Genomic DNA, 13,247 nt, shown 5'->3' on the forward strand with positions numbered 1-13,247 from the left:
ATAAATAGTTCATGAATACCCTCTGGCGTCAGGGGCCATATGGTTTCTGTAAGTAAGACATCCCTCCGCCAGCCCCCAAAGCATACGCAGGTGGTTTTGTCTCTGCTGCCTCCTGATAGGGCTGCTTCTGCTTGGCATTCAGCCTGCAAATGGTTGGCTCACTCACCACAGAAGAGAGGAGAGCAGTAGGAAGGGTGTGGATGGGACTGACTTACACTCACAAAGTCTACTTTCTTCTGAGATGCTTTTGGAATCTCAAATGGTTTCCATCTAAGCTGGAAAAAAAATACACATACAGAAAAATTACTTCACAAGGGTAAACCATAGACCTTCTAAATAAATAGCATCAATTACATAGAAAAGAAAGGACAGCTACCCCCTCTGTGAGGCTCTACTTGTGATTTTGTTATATTAAAATGATTATCCATCATTTCCTTAAAGGGACTCTGTTAGTGTGTATGTTATTTGTGCACGCGCACACGCATGTTTGTGTGTTTAAAGCTATGTGAATATAAACTGCTTTTGTTCCTTAGCACTTTAAATTATAAAAATAAAACCATTGCTTCCTTTTCTAGAAGCTATTTGTTTCTTTTAACATTTTGCCCAGGCACATCAGTGAGTTTTGACTGATGCTGCTTTTCATGCTATTTATAATCAGGTCCCTTTCCTGGCATGCCAGCCTCTCTGTGTGGGCTCCTGACACTGCAGGGGAAGGTTCTACTTCTACTTCAAGCCCTTAGAGTTCTAAATTGTTTTTTTAAGAGAAAGAAAGAGCACCCAGCTGAGATCTGATTTGGTAAATGCAGTACCAGGTTCAGCTGCTTCACCAAACCCCACGTTTGTCCCTAGGCTGCCTGACAGTTCAGTTTAAATCACAACAATCTTTAATTTAATAATGAAATGATCTAAGGAAGAGGGGAGGAAAATCAGCAGGTTTAGGCCCTTCTTGAAGTGTCAGCCCAGCACTTATTAATCAACTTGGCAGCAGGCCTGCCTTATCCAGGCTGGCAGCTGATAAGCCCAGCTGCCACGTTTCATGGAGCGACCTGCACCCTGAAGACTAGCTCCACTGGCTGCAGCACCTGGTCAAGGTGGGCTTGGCAGGGCCTCCATCAGGTCATAGGGCTCAGCTCATTCTGTATTTCAGGGAGGCAGCCAGATGGGAAAGGAAGCAGCAAGTGGAAAAGGCAGCCTTGGGATTATTCTGCCTCTCTGACACACACAGTCAGGCAGCAGCCTTCATTTCTTAAAAGCAAAGCAGGATGGTCACATTAAAAGATACTTAAAAAGGATGTAAAATGTTGATTTGGGAAACAGTGCTGAAATCATGCTTCAGAAAGAAGGAAATGCTTTAGGACTAATTTCATTAAGGATGGTATCTCTTAGGGGTATAATAGGGGGACCTGAGGGCAAGGATCTAGGAAATGGTTTCTCAATCTTGGCACTATTGACAGTTTACACCAAATAATTCTTTGTTGTGGGGAGGTGTTCTGTGCATTGTGGGATGCTTAGCATCATCCATGGCCTGCCTCCACCAGGTTCCAGTGACATTCCACCAAGCTGTAACAACCAAAAATGTCTCCAGAAATTGCCAAACATCACTTGGGGGAAATTTTCTCCCAGTTGAGAACCACTGACCTGGGAGGATATTTCCCTGACATCAGGAAGTGCCACAGCTAAACACTGCTGGATTTTTTAGGGGAAGTTCTGGTCTACCGCTAACCATTACCTGCTGCTTCCTTCTATAGTAACAGAGCAGAGTATTTATACCCAGGAAGATTGTTAGGAAGACAATACTACCTAGAATCTTAGTTTCAGAAAGAAAATCCAGAAAGAGTCATCTTTCTGGATTTCCCAGTAGAAGGGATTTAAGTATCAGATCAATGGTTGCCTGCGTAATCTTTTAGCTCTATCCAGAGATTCTCAATCCTGGCCACTCATGAGAATCACATGGAGAGCCTTTGAGACCAAGACCAAATTAAATCAGAATCTGTGAAGGTAGGGCCCAGACATCGGTATTTTATAAAAGTTCTTCTAATGTGCAGCTAGGGTTTAAGAACTCAATCCAGAGGTTCTGTGATTCTTGTATTGATGAACCAAGCATCATACTCAGAAAAGACCATCCAGTCAACAAACCAACCAACCAACCAACTGATCCATCAACTAAATTCTGGCATCTTGGGCCATACGTGGCAGTGACAATGCCAGTTACTAAATAGCAGGAGTGATTAATTAGTACAAGTCTAAGGATTTACAAATCTAAGGAAAAAAGTGATCAAGAAAAAAGAAGAAAGAGCAAGGGGAAAGAAAGAAGAGAGAGAGGGAGAAATCCCAGTAGGAGGGGATTTTCTGCCTGGTTTGTTGTACTGGGACAATATCTTTGTACATCTGCTTGATGTTAAAATACCTGTGGTAAGGCCAGGGGCGGTGGCTCACGCCTGTAATTCCAGCACTTTTGGAGGCCAAGGCGGGTGGATCACGAGGTCAGGAGTTCGAGACAAGCCTGGCCAACATAGTGAAACCCCATCTCTACTAAAAATACAAAAATTAGCTGGGTGTGGTGGCATGCACCTGTAGTCCCAGCTACTCAGGAAGCTGAGGCAGGAGAATCTTCTGAACCTGGCACCGGAGGTTGCAGTGAGCCAAGACCTCACCATTGCACTCCAGCTTGGGCGACAGAGTGAGACTCTGTCTAAAAAACAAAAAACAACAAAAACAACAACAACAACAAAAACAAACAAAAACCCTGCTGTGAGTGGTAATAAAGTCCTGGCCCTCAGAGAAGGGGTTTGTCTTCTTTGAGTGGAAAAGGCTGAGCCAGAGAGACTGATGGGTTGACCAGGTCAGCTGGTCATTTTTCAAGGTCTTCTGTAGCACATTAGCCCTCAAGTCATGAGAACAGAGAGCCTGAGGTGGTGGAAGAAAATGCAACTACATTTCATAGTGAAGAGAACATACCTTCAATAGGGCCCACAATCTGGAAGAAGCAACGACCTTGATGAACCTTCTCTAATGCAAAAAATGATCCCCACCAAATGACAGAGATGGTATAGGGAGAGGAGTCATTTATCTGTTGGCCCTGATGGCAGAAGATTATACAGAGTCTATATTCAGATCATACTGGGCCTGTATCATGAAGGATAAGAAAATCCCCAAGGTGGTTCTGATAAACTCAGTACTCACAAGAGAAAGTAGAGATTTTGGTCAGGAGCACTGATGTGATATTTTGGTAAGTGTGAGGAGGGAGATTTGAGCAGAGGATTAATAGGAAGAGTCCATGGAGTGGATGGTACAAACATCTACTAAAGCCAGCTGCAGCTTTATTGTATGCTGTGGAGCAGTAACTCTCTGAGCCAAGGCCAGACCAAAAGGACAGTGCACTGAAGACTTGGTTTTTGCTACTGTCTCTGTTCCCATTTACTCTGTGATCTTCAGGAAAGCCATTTTCTCTCTCCAAATTTTGTTTTTTTCTTACATATAAAAATGGGTGCTGGTGAGAACTATAATTCCATAATTCTCTCCAGAGAAGAACCTCTGAAAGAAGTAAAGGATGCTTGCTGACTGATTTAGTCCTTGATATGGACTAAACTGTGTCCTCTTCCAAATTTGTGTGTTGAAGCCCTAACCTTCAATGTGACTATGTTTAGAGATGGGTTTTAAAGTTAAAAGAGATCATAAATGTGGGGCCCTAATCTGATAGGATTGATGGCCTTATAAGAAGAGATCTCTCTCTCTGCTTGCACTCAGAGGATAGGCTATGTGAGGATACGGTAAGAAGGACTGTCTTTAAACCAAAGAGGAGCCTCACAAGACATCAACCCTGCTAACACCTCGGACTTGGACTCTCAGTTTTCCGAACTGTAAGAAGATACATTTCTGTTGTTTAAACTACCCAGTCTGTGGTATTTTGTTATGGCAGCTTGATCAGACTAATATAGTCCTACAACTTTTTAAAATAGTTTATTTTATTTATACTATACACTATTGTTAAATAGCTTCTTCTCTATAGAATTTACTTATTAAACATTTCAAAAATAATAAAATCAATTGTAATGCCCAATGCAATGGCTTGACTATAGTAGGCATTAATATTTGTTGAATGACTGAATAGATGAATAAATCTAAGGCACTAACAACATTGCTAAGAACAAGAATAAAGTAAATTTTTGAGATCTTTTTTTTGGGGGGGGGTTGGAGTCTTGCTCTGTTACCCAGGCTGGAGTGCAGTGGCGTGATATTGGCTCACTGCAACCTCCACCTCCTGGGTTCAAGCGATTCTACTGCCTCAGCCTCCTGAGTAGCTGGGACTGCAGGTGCATGCCCCCATGCCCGGCTAGTTTTTGTATTTTTAGTAGAGACGAGGTTTCACCATGTTGGCCAGGCTGGTCTCGAACTTCTGACCTCAGGTGATCCACTTGCCTCGCCCTCCCAAAGTGCTGGGATTACAGGCATGAGCCACCGTGCCTGGACCGTGAGATCTTTTGGAGTCAAAATAACATTCAGGCAATGTCTAGAAAATCAAATATTTCTAAAAGTCCAAAGGTAAAATGTCAGTTCTTCACACGTGTAAAATCGTCACTTCCATATCTTTTCTTTTTTAAAAAACTTTTTTTCCAATCCTGCTCCTTCTGTAGATCACTTCTGTATCTTTTCTGACTTTCTGTTCAGTTGTTCTATCAACTGTTGAGAGAGGGGTGTTGAAGTCTCCAACTAAAATTGTGGATTTGTCTATTTATCCTTTTAGTTGTATTATTGCTTCACATATTTTACAACTGTATTCTATGAGTTCTATTGGAAGATAAACTTTTACTTGCTAGAAATGAGGTGGTCAAAAATAATTTGAAAGCATCTTTAAGGGGGTCCAAAGTTAGAATTAAAAATTACTTAAGATTACCAAAGGAGGAAGACAGAATTGGTATCAACATTTGATTATCAAGATTCAAAATTCATGCTCAGAGATGAAAGGAAAATATTAGATAATTGGCCTAAATATTTCCAGTTAGAATACCGGGAGTTGAACTAGATGATCCAAGTATCCCTTTCAAAACTGAGATTCTTCAATTTACTGAGATTCCCTCCAAATTTCCCATGGACTCAACTAGATTGGATGACTTGAAAACTCTCAACAACACTGGCTGAGGATAGACAGACATATCATTAGAAGTCAGTACCACCTATCCAAGAATTTTGAAGTAATTTCTAGGTGAAATAGTCATCATAATGTACATATTAGTCTGTTCTCACATTGCTATAAAGAATTACCTGATACTGGGTAATTTATAAAGAAAAGAGGTTTAACTGGCTCACAGTTCTTCAGACTGTACAGGAAGCATGATGCTGGCATCTGCTCAGTTTCTGAGGAGGTGTCAAGAAATGTACAATCATGACAGAAGGTGAAGCAGGAGAAGGCATGGCTTACATTGCAGGAACAGAAGTGAGAGAGAGAGAGAAAGAGAGAGAGAGAGAAAGAAAGAGAGAGAGAGAGGTGGGAGGTGCCACACACTTTTAAATGACCAGATCTCATGAGAACTCACTCACTATCATGAGGACAGTACCAACAGGGATGATGCTAAACCATTCATGAGAAACTGTCCCCAAGATCCAATCACCTCCTGCCAGGCCCCACCTCCAACATTAGGGATTATAATTTGATATGAAATTTGGGTAGGGACACAGATCCAAACCATATTATTCTGCCCTTGGCTCCTTCCAAATCTCCTGTCCTTCTCACATGTCAAAATATAACCATGCCTTCCCAGCAGTGCCCAAAAGTCTTAACTCATTCTAGTATTAACTCAAATGTCCAAAGTCTCATCTGAGACAAGTTAAGTCCCTTCCACCTATGAGCCTGTAAAATATAAAATAAGTTAGTTACTTCCAAGATACAATGGGGGTATAGACACTAGGTAAATACTTCCATTCCAAAAGGGAGAAATTGGCCAGAACAAAGGGTCTACAGGCCCCATGCATGTCTGAAACACAGCAGGGAAGTCATTAAATTTTAAAGCTCCAAAAAAATCTCCTTTGACCTAATGTCCCACATCCAGGGTACACTGGTGTGAGGGGTGGGCTCCCAAGGCCTTGGTCAGCCCCACTCAGGTGGCTTTGCAGGATTCAGCACCTGCAGCTGCTCTCATGGGCTGCCATTGAGTCCCTGCGGCTTTTTCAGGTGCCCGGTGCAATCTGTGGATGGATCTACCTTTCTGGAGTCTAGAGGATGGTAGCCCTCTTCTCATAGCTCCACTAGGCAATGCCCCAGTGGGGACTCTGTGTGGGAGCTCCAACCCCACATTTCCCCTCCATACTGCCCTAGTAGAGGTTCTCTGTGAGCACTCCGCCCCTGCAGCTGGCTTCTGCCTGAACATTTAAGTTTTCTATACATCCTCTAAAATCTAGGTGGGGGCTCCCAGGCCTTAACTCTTGTATCCTGTGCACCTGCAGTCTTAACACCACATGGAAGCTACCAAGGCTTATGGCTTGCACCCTTTGAAGTGGTACTTGGATCCCTTTGAGCCACAGGAGGAGCTGGAGCAGCTGGGATGCAGAAAACAGTGTCCTGAGGCTGTGCAGGGTAGCGAGGCCCTGGGCCTGGCCCACAAAATCATTCTTCCCTCCTAGGCCTCTGGGCCTGTGATGGGATGAACTGCCCCAAAGGTCTGTGAAATGCCTTTGAGGCCTTTCCCACATTGTCTTGGCTATCAGCATTTGGCTCCTTTTTATTTATGCAAATTTCTGCATCCTGTTTGAATTCTTCTCCTGAAAATGGGCTTTTCTTTTCTATCACATGGCCAGGCTGCAAAATTTCCTAACTTTTGCACTCTACTTCCCTTTAAATACAAGTTAAAATTTAAATATAGGTTTAAATCTACACTTATTTTTAAATTTAAGTTCCAACTTCAGGTCATTTATTTGCTCATGCATGTGGGCATAGGTGGTTAGAAGCAGCCTGGTCACATCTTGAATGCTTTGCTGCTTAGAAATTTCTTGTACCAGACACCTTAAATCATCATTCTCAAGTTCAGAGTTCCACAGATTCCTAGGGCAGGAGCACAATGCAGTCAAGTTCTTTGCTAAGGCATAACAAGTTTGACCTTTGATCTAGTTCCCAGTTAAGTTCCTCATTTTCATTTGAGATCTCCTCAGTCTGGACTTTATTGTTCATGTCACTATTGGCATTTTTGTCACAACAATTTAACAAGTCTCTAGGAAGTTTGAAACTATCCCTCATCTTCCTGTCTTCTGAGCCCTCCACACTCTTCCAGCCTCTGCCAGTTATCCAGTTCCAAAGTCACTTCCACATTTTCAGGTATCTTTATAGCAATGTCCCACTCCTTGGTACCAATTTTCTTTGTTAGTTCGTTCTTGCACTGCTATAAAGAAAGACCTGAGATTGAGTAATTTATAAAGAAAAGAGGTTTGATTCGCTCATAGTTCTGCAGGCTGCACAGGAAACATAGCAGCTTCTGCTTCTGGAGAGGCTCAGAAAGTTTTCAATCATGGCAGAAGGCAAAGATATGATGGGAACATCTCATATGATGGGAGCAGGAGCAAGAGAGAGTGGGGGGGGTGGTTGCATAATGGGGGTGGATTTCTTATGAATGGCTTAGCACTATCCTCTTGGTGCTGTTCTCATGACAGTGAGTTCTCACGAGATCTGGTCTTTAAAAGTGTGTAGCACCTCCCTCTTCTCTCTCTTGCTCCTGCTCCTGCCATCTGAGATACCTTGCTCCCCCTTTGCCTTCCACCATGATTGGAAGCATCCTGAGGCCCTTCCCAGAAGCAGAAGCCACTATGCTTCCTGTACACCCTGTAGGACTATGAGCCTCCTTTCTTTGTAAGTTACCCAGTCTCAGGAATTTCTTTATAGCAGTGCGAGAATGGACTAATACAATGTATAAATAGTTGTTAGCAGACAGATCCAGGGTAATTTGTGGTGGTGAGTTTCAGTCCAGACTAAGAAAGATAGGAAGGATTAAAATAAAACAGTGGCTCACTTGAATTCTTCAGAAACTTTGGAAATTTGAGGAAAAAAAGGTAGCATGAATTATGTGGAGCGAAATCAGGCTTTGGTTGATCCGTTGGAGTTCTTTGAGGTGATAGGCAAGAGTATAGATAATGAGGATCCAAGTCACTGTAATTTAGATTTCTAAAAGTCTTTCAGGCCAAGCGAGGTGGTTCATGCCTGTAATCCCAGCACTTTGGGAGGCTGAGGCGGGCAGATCACCTGAGATGAGGAGTTCGAGACCAGCCTGGCCAACATGGTGAAACCATGTCTCTACTAAAAATACAAAAATTAGCCGGGCATGGTGGTGGGCACCTGTAATCCCAGCTACTTGGGAGGCTGAGGCAGGAGAATCGCTTGAACCCAAGAGGAGGAGATTGCAGTGAGCTGATATCACAACACTGTACTCCAGCCTGTACTCAAAAAACAAAACAAAACACAACAAAAGTCTTTCATGAGGCTACAAATGAAGAAGAGCCATCAAGGATGAAAACTTGGATTCTCATTTGACCTTGTCCTTGAATGTAAAGCTAAGAGCTTTAAATCCATTACCTAGCACCTAGCACGGAGTATAGAACATAATAGTCACTCAGTAAATATTTGTTGGATGACATTTAATTCTCACAACAACTCTCTAAGGCTCCCTATGATTATTATTATCATCTCTATTTTAGAAGTGAAAAAACTGATGGTTTAGAACAGTTAAATTTTCTCTACTAAGAACTGATGCCAACACTTTCTCAGACCCTCTTACTAACCTACACCCTGAGCCCTTTGATCTTAGCCTGTCTTGACCTGTTTCCCAAATTATTCCTGATCTCCTTGGCTCCTAAACCCAAGCTTTCCCTCCTTTTAATGGTCTTGTACCTGGTCTTCCAAATTGACCTTTGTTTACTGTTCCTCCAGTGCTGAATCACCCTGGCCAGTCTGATTCCTGGGACACTAACCCTGCTTAGGTCCTTCAGGGTCAATGTTTCTTGTCTAATCCCCTTATATTAATTATTTCAAACAGTATTTATTGAACCTCTCTGTGTGCCAGATTTTATGCTAGATGCTGGAGGTGAACATGACATTGTCTCTTCCCTCAGGTAATCCATTACAGAAGATCCTGGAAATCTGAAAACCTCATGATAGAAAAACAAGGAAGTGGATCAGTGCAAATAACTTTGGAAGAGAAATGTAAATAGAAATGTTCTCTCAGGAATAAGTCCTGGCACAGGGCCTACTTAACATTCTTATATATGGAAAATAAGAGATATAAGCAATGAAATCATCTGGTTTGCAGACAGCTCCAATATCTTTGCAAGAAGTGAAATGTAAGTTGATAGAGATGAAATGTATAAAGAGCTAGCAAGCTGTCCAAAAGGGCTGAGCAGGGGAATGTGCACTGTAATGTTGGCACACACCACTGAATGCATTTAGAGAAATGCAATCTAATTTATTTATAGAATGATAGGATCTGAACTATCAGGGAGTAAATTCAACAAATACTTGCGATTCTATTTGGAAGAAGGCATGTACTGGATACTGCAGATCAGATGAAGATGATAGAGACATAGAACCTTAAATACTCTGAGAAATATTGAAAGGGCATAATGAAGAAAGTATTATTTAAAATGAATCATAAATCGTGAGTGAGATTTAGATGGGTGAGTATTTGTGATGGAAGAACAGGAAATCCCAGGTAGATAAAATGACGATGGTTCTAGTGTGACTGATAGGTAGGGGACACGGAAGTGAGTGGAGAGTCTGAAAGGCTGTGATAGTGAATCAGAGCTCTTGATCTCTTATCTGGAAGCCTGCACTGGATTGGCTGGGCAGTGGAGGGGGGCGGGTGATGGTTAGATTTAAAGATTTTTGAGATGATAATTTAGCACGCTGATTCTGGCAGCACGGTGTGGGATAGGGAGGGGAAGACATAGGAACAGGTAGAAGGTCATTAAAATAGTCTAGGTAAGAAGAAATGAGGTCTGAACCAGGTGGAGGTAGGAAAAGGAAAAAAGGAACCAGAGAGATCCTGAAAGCACACTCTACAGCAGAATTTCATAAAGTACAGTCCAGCACCAACCTGCATGGGAGTCATCTGGGGAGACTCCTGAGTACCACCTCAGACCTACTGAACTGGGATCTCTGGGGAGCAAGACTGAGGAATCTACATTTTCAACAAGTCCCCTGGTAACTCTTATGTATACTCAGGCATCACCATTCTATGGACTTGGCACCTGATTCAGTGTAGTGAGCTAGGAAAATCCTCTATTGCTCAAGGAGTTCCTCCTGTTAGTTTGTCCCACTTGATTATTTCTTATCAACAACTATCCCTTCATCTCTAAGGCAAAGAGAATCCAAAAGAGTGGGAATCCTTAGTAGATATTTAGAGGGAAAAAGAAGCAGAAGGAGAGAATTATGGGCTAGATTGTGTTCCTCCTCCAAATTCATATGTTGAACTCCTAACCCCCTGTATTTCAGAATGTGACTATATTTGGAGATGGAGTCTTTACAGGGATAATTAAATTTAAATGAGGTTACTAGAGTGGACCCTAATCTGACATGATTGCTGTCCTTATAAGAAGAGGAAATTTGGCTATAGACACAGAGGGAAGATGATGTGAGGAGCCAAGGAGAAGATACAAGTCAATGAGAGAGGCCTCAGAAGAAAGCAACCCTGCCGATACCTCAATCTTGGAATCCAGAACTGTTAGAAAATAAATCTCTTTTGCTTAAGCCACCCAGTATCTTTTTGTTATGATAGCTCTAGCAGAACAATACAGAGGGGAAGGGGAAGGTTGGGGTGAAGAGAAGGAGAAGAAAAGAGGAGGATAAGAAAGACAGTAAGGAAGAGGAGGGGAAGAGAGAGAATAAGTACTTCCCCTTCTCTCAGAGGGGAGATGATGACAAGGGGGAGGTGAGAGTTGTGTTAGTCCATTTTTATGCTGCTGATAAAGACATTCCCGAGAAGGAGTAATTTATAAAGGAAAAAGGTTTAATTGGACTTACAGTTCCACGTGGCTGGGAAATTCTCACAATGATAGCAGAAGGCAAGGAGGAGAAAGTCACACCTCATTTGGGTGGCAGCAGGCAAAGAAAGAGCTTGTGCAGATAGACTACCTCCCACCAGGTCCCTCCAGTAACACATGGGAATTCAAGATGAGATTTGGGTGGGGACACAGTCAAACTATATCAAGATTCTAGTTCAGGACCTTGAAGAATACTTATTTTGCAGGTTTGGGAATCATGCAATGTCATGGAACCCAGGGAAAAAAGGGGATTCAGGAAGAAGAGAAGGAGGTCAGTTGTTCCAGGCTGGGATGTAGAGGAGAAAAGGATTATATTTAGCGTGGATTTACTACATAATAGCAAAAATGGAAAAAATTCAAATATCTCACAGTATTAGGAATTGTTTTATAAACATTTGTTGGATTATAATATAATATCAAAAATATCTACACTCAAGAAGTTTAAAAAGACATGGAAAAAGGTGCAAAATATGATATTTAAATAAAAATAATCTAAGACTGCATTACACCATCAGCTTAATTATAGTAAATATATATGTAACTGATTTTTTTTTAAAAGCACTATTATAAGTGTATTCACAGCCTCTTCCTCTTCCCTTCCCTGATCTCTGCAGAAAATTCAGATTTGCCTATTCTCACTGGAGTCCTTTGAACTCCAGTATTGCCATGGAGGTCACTGTTATGTGTGTGTTATCCCACATAACACCATGTGTGATCCCAGCCAAATGGGGTAGGGGATCTACAGTGCAGGTATCATTTTCTAGAGGCAGAATGTACAGGGAGGAAGAGAGAAGCCAACAATCAATGGTGACAAGGCATGAAGAGCTTGGGGAAGGTGAGAGGTGAGGTGAGAGAAGACAGATGTGAGAGGGTTGGAGTCTGGGAAAAACTGGAAAAAGAGGATTTTAAAAAGTGTTGCTGTGGGTCATATATTGGATACTCTTTAATGTCTTCAGGAAAAACAAGTAAAGATTAACTTTTCTTTTCTCTTTCTTTTCTTTCTTTCTTTCCTTCTTTCTTTTTTCTTCCTTTTTTTTTTTTTGAGACAGGGTTTCACACTGTTGCCCAGGCTGGAGTGCAGTGGCATGAACAGGGCTCACCGCAGCCCTGACCTCCCAGGCTCGAGCAGTCTTCCCACCTCAGCCTCCTGAGTGCCTGGGACTACCGGTGCTTGCCACCATGCTCAGCTAATTTTTTTTCACATTTGTGTAGAGCCAGGGTCTTGCTATGTTGCCAGGGCTGGTCTCAAACTCCTGGACTCAAGTGAACCTCTCATCTTGGCCTCCCAAAGTGCTGGGATTACAGGCATGAGCCACTGTGCCTGGCCAGATATTATTTTAAATTACTCTTGGTTACTGGCTACATGGGACCCTAGGAATTATTTACTTACATATATGTACAAAAAGAAAAGACTTGAAAGAACCCAAAACATTAGAAGTTGTTAACTCTGTGTTAGTGGAATTACTGGGCATTGACACTTTTATGTAAGTTTTAAATAAAAATATGTATTAATTAGAGAGTGATGCACTATTGTGTAAAGAGGGTATAAATATTTTCAATAGAGTCATCTGGGCAGGCTGAATTGCATAGGGTTAAAGAGTGAATGAGGGTGATAAAGTGGGTTTAGATTATTTCTCAAGGAGTCTGGCTGTGACTAGGACAGACTTGGGCAAGAGAGGCAGGAAAATCCAAGACATTTGTGGAGGGAAAGGGATTTCAGGATGGCAAAACCCAGAAAGTTTGACAAATTAGACAGCAAATACCCTGTAAGGGTGTATTGTTTTGAAACTTTTTTTTATAATTTGCATGTACTAGAGACAGAAGGCATTTTATGATATGTTCTTTAATTAGCTTTGAGGTATTTCTCACTTGATCCAAATTATACTGGTTAAGAACCAAGAGGTAATTTTCTCAGCTGAGTCTTAACTGAGTCAAGAATCTGATTTTTCAACAATCAAGAGGTTAGAGATGAAATAATAAGAAAAATAAATTTTAAAGGACTCTTAAAGAGAAATGCTAATTCAGGAATTCTAACTGAAATCTGTAAAATCATGGTTAAATTGGATGTAGATTAGTTCATTAAATTCTGAGACTTCAGAAATTAGAGGCAGACACATAAAATTAGGTATACTTCTTATGTAAGGTATTAATGAGTTGAATTTATGTCCTCAGGCTGAATTTAAATACACTCAAAAAGAGGTTGCATTAATTCTTGGATAACTGATTAAATA

General features: G+C 41.6%; 1 protein-coding gene across 1 annotated transcript in view; it reads right to left on the reverse strand.

Annotated features, from left to right (window-relative positions):
* The window catches only part of HGD (homogentisate 1,2-dioxygenase), a 54,028-nt gene that overhangs the window by 24,164 nt on the left and 16,617 nt on the right, over positions 1 to 13,247 (reverse strand). Inside the window, exon 5 of the mRNA XM_019024678.4 lies at positions 216 to 275. Coding sequence (XP_018880223.1) covers positions 216 to 275 — 60 coding nt within the window. The remainder of the gene's footprint in view (positions 1 to 215; positions 276 to 13,247) is intronic.

Source organism: Gorilla gorilla, chromosome 2 (genome assembly GCF_029281585.2).
Source record: "Gorilla gorilla gorilla isolate KB3781 chromosome 2, NHGRI_mGorGor1-v2.1_pri, whole genome shotgun sequence".
Classification (NCBI taxonomy): Eukaryota; Metazoa; Chordata; class Mammalia; order Primates; family Hominidae; genus Gorilla; species Gorilla gorilla.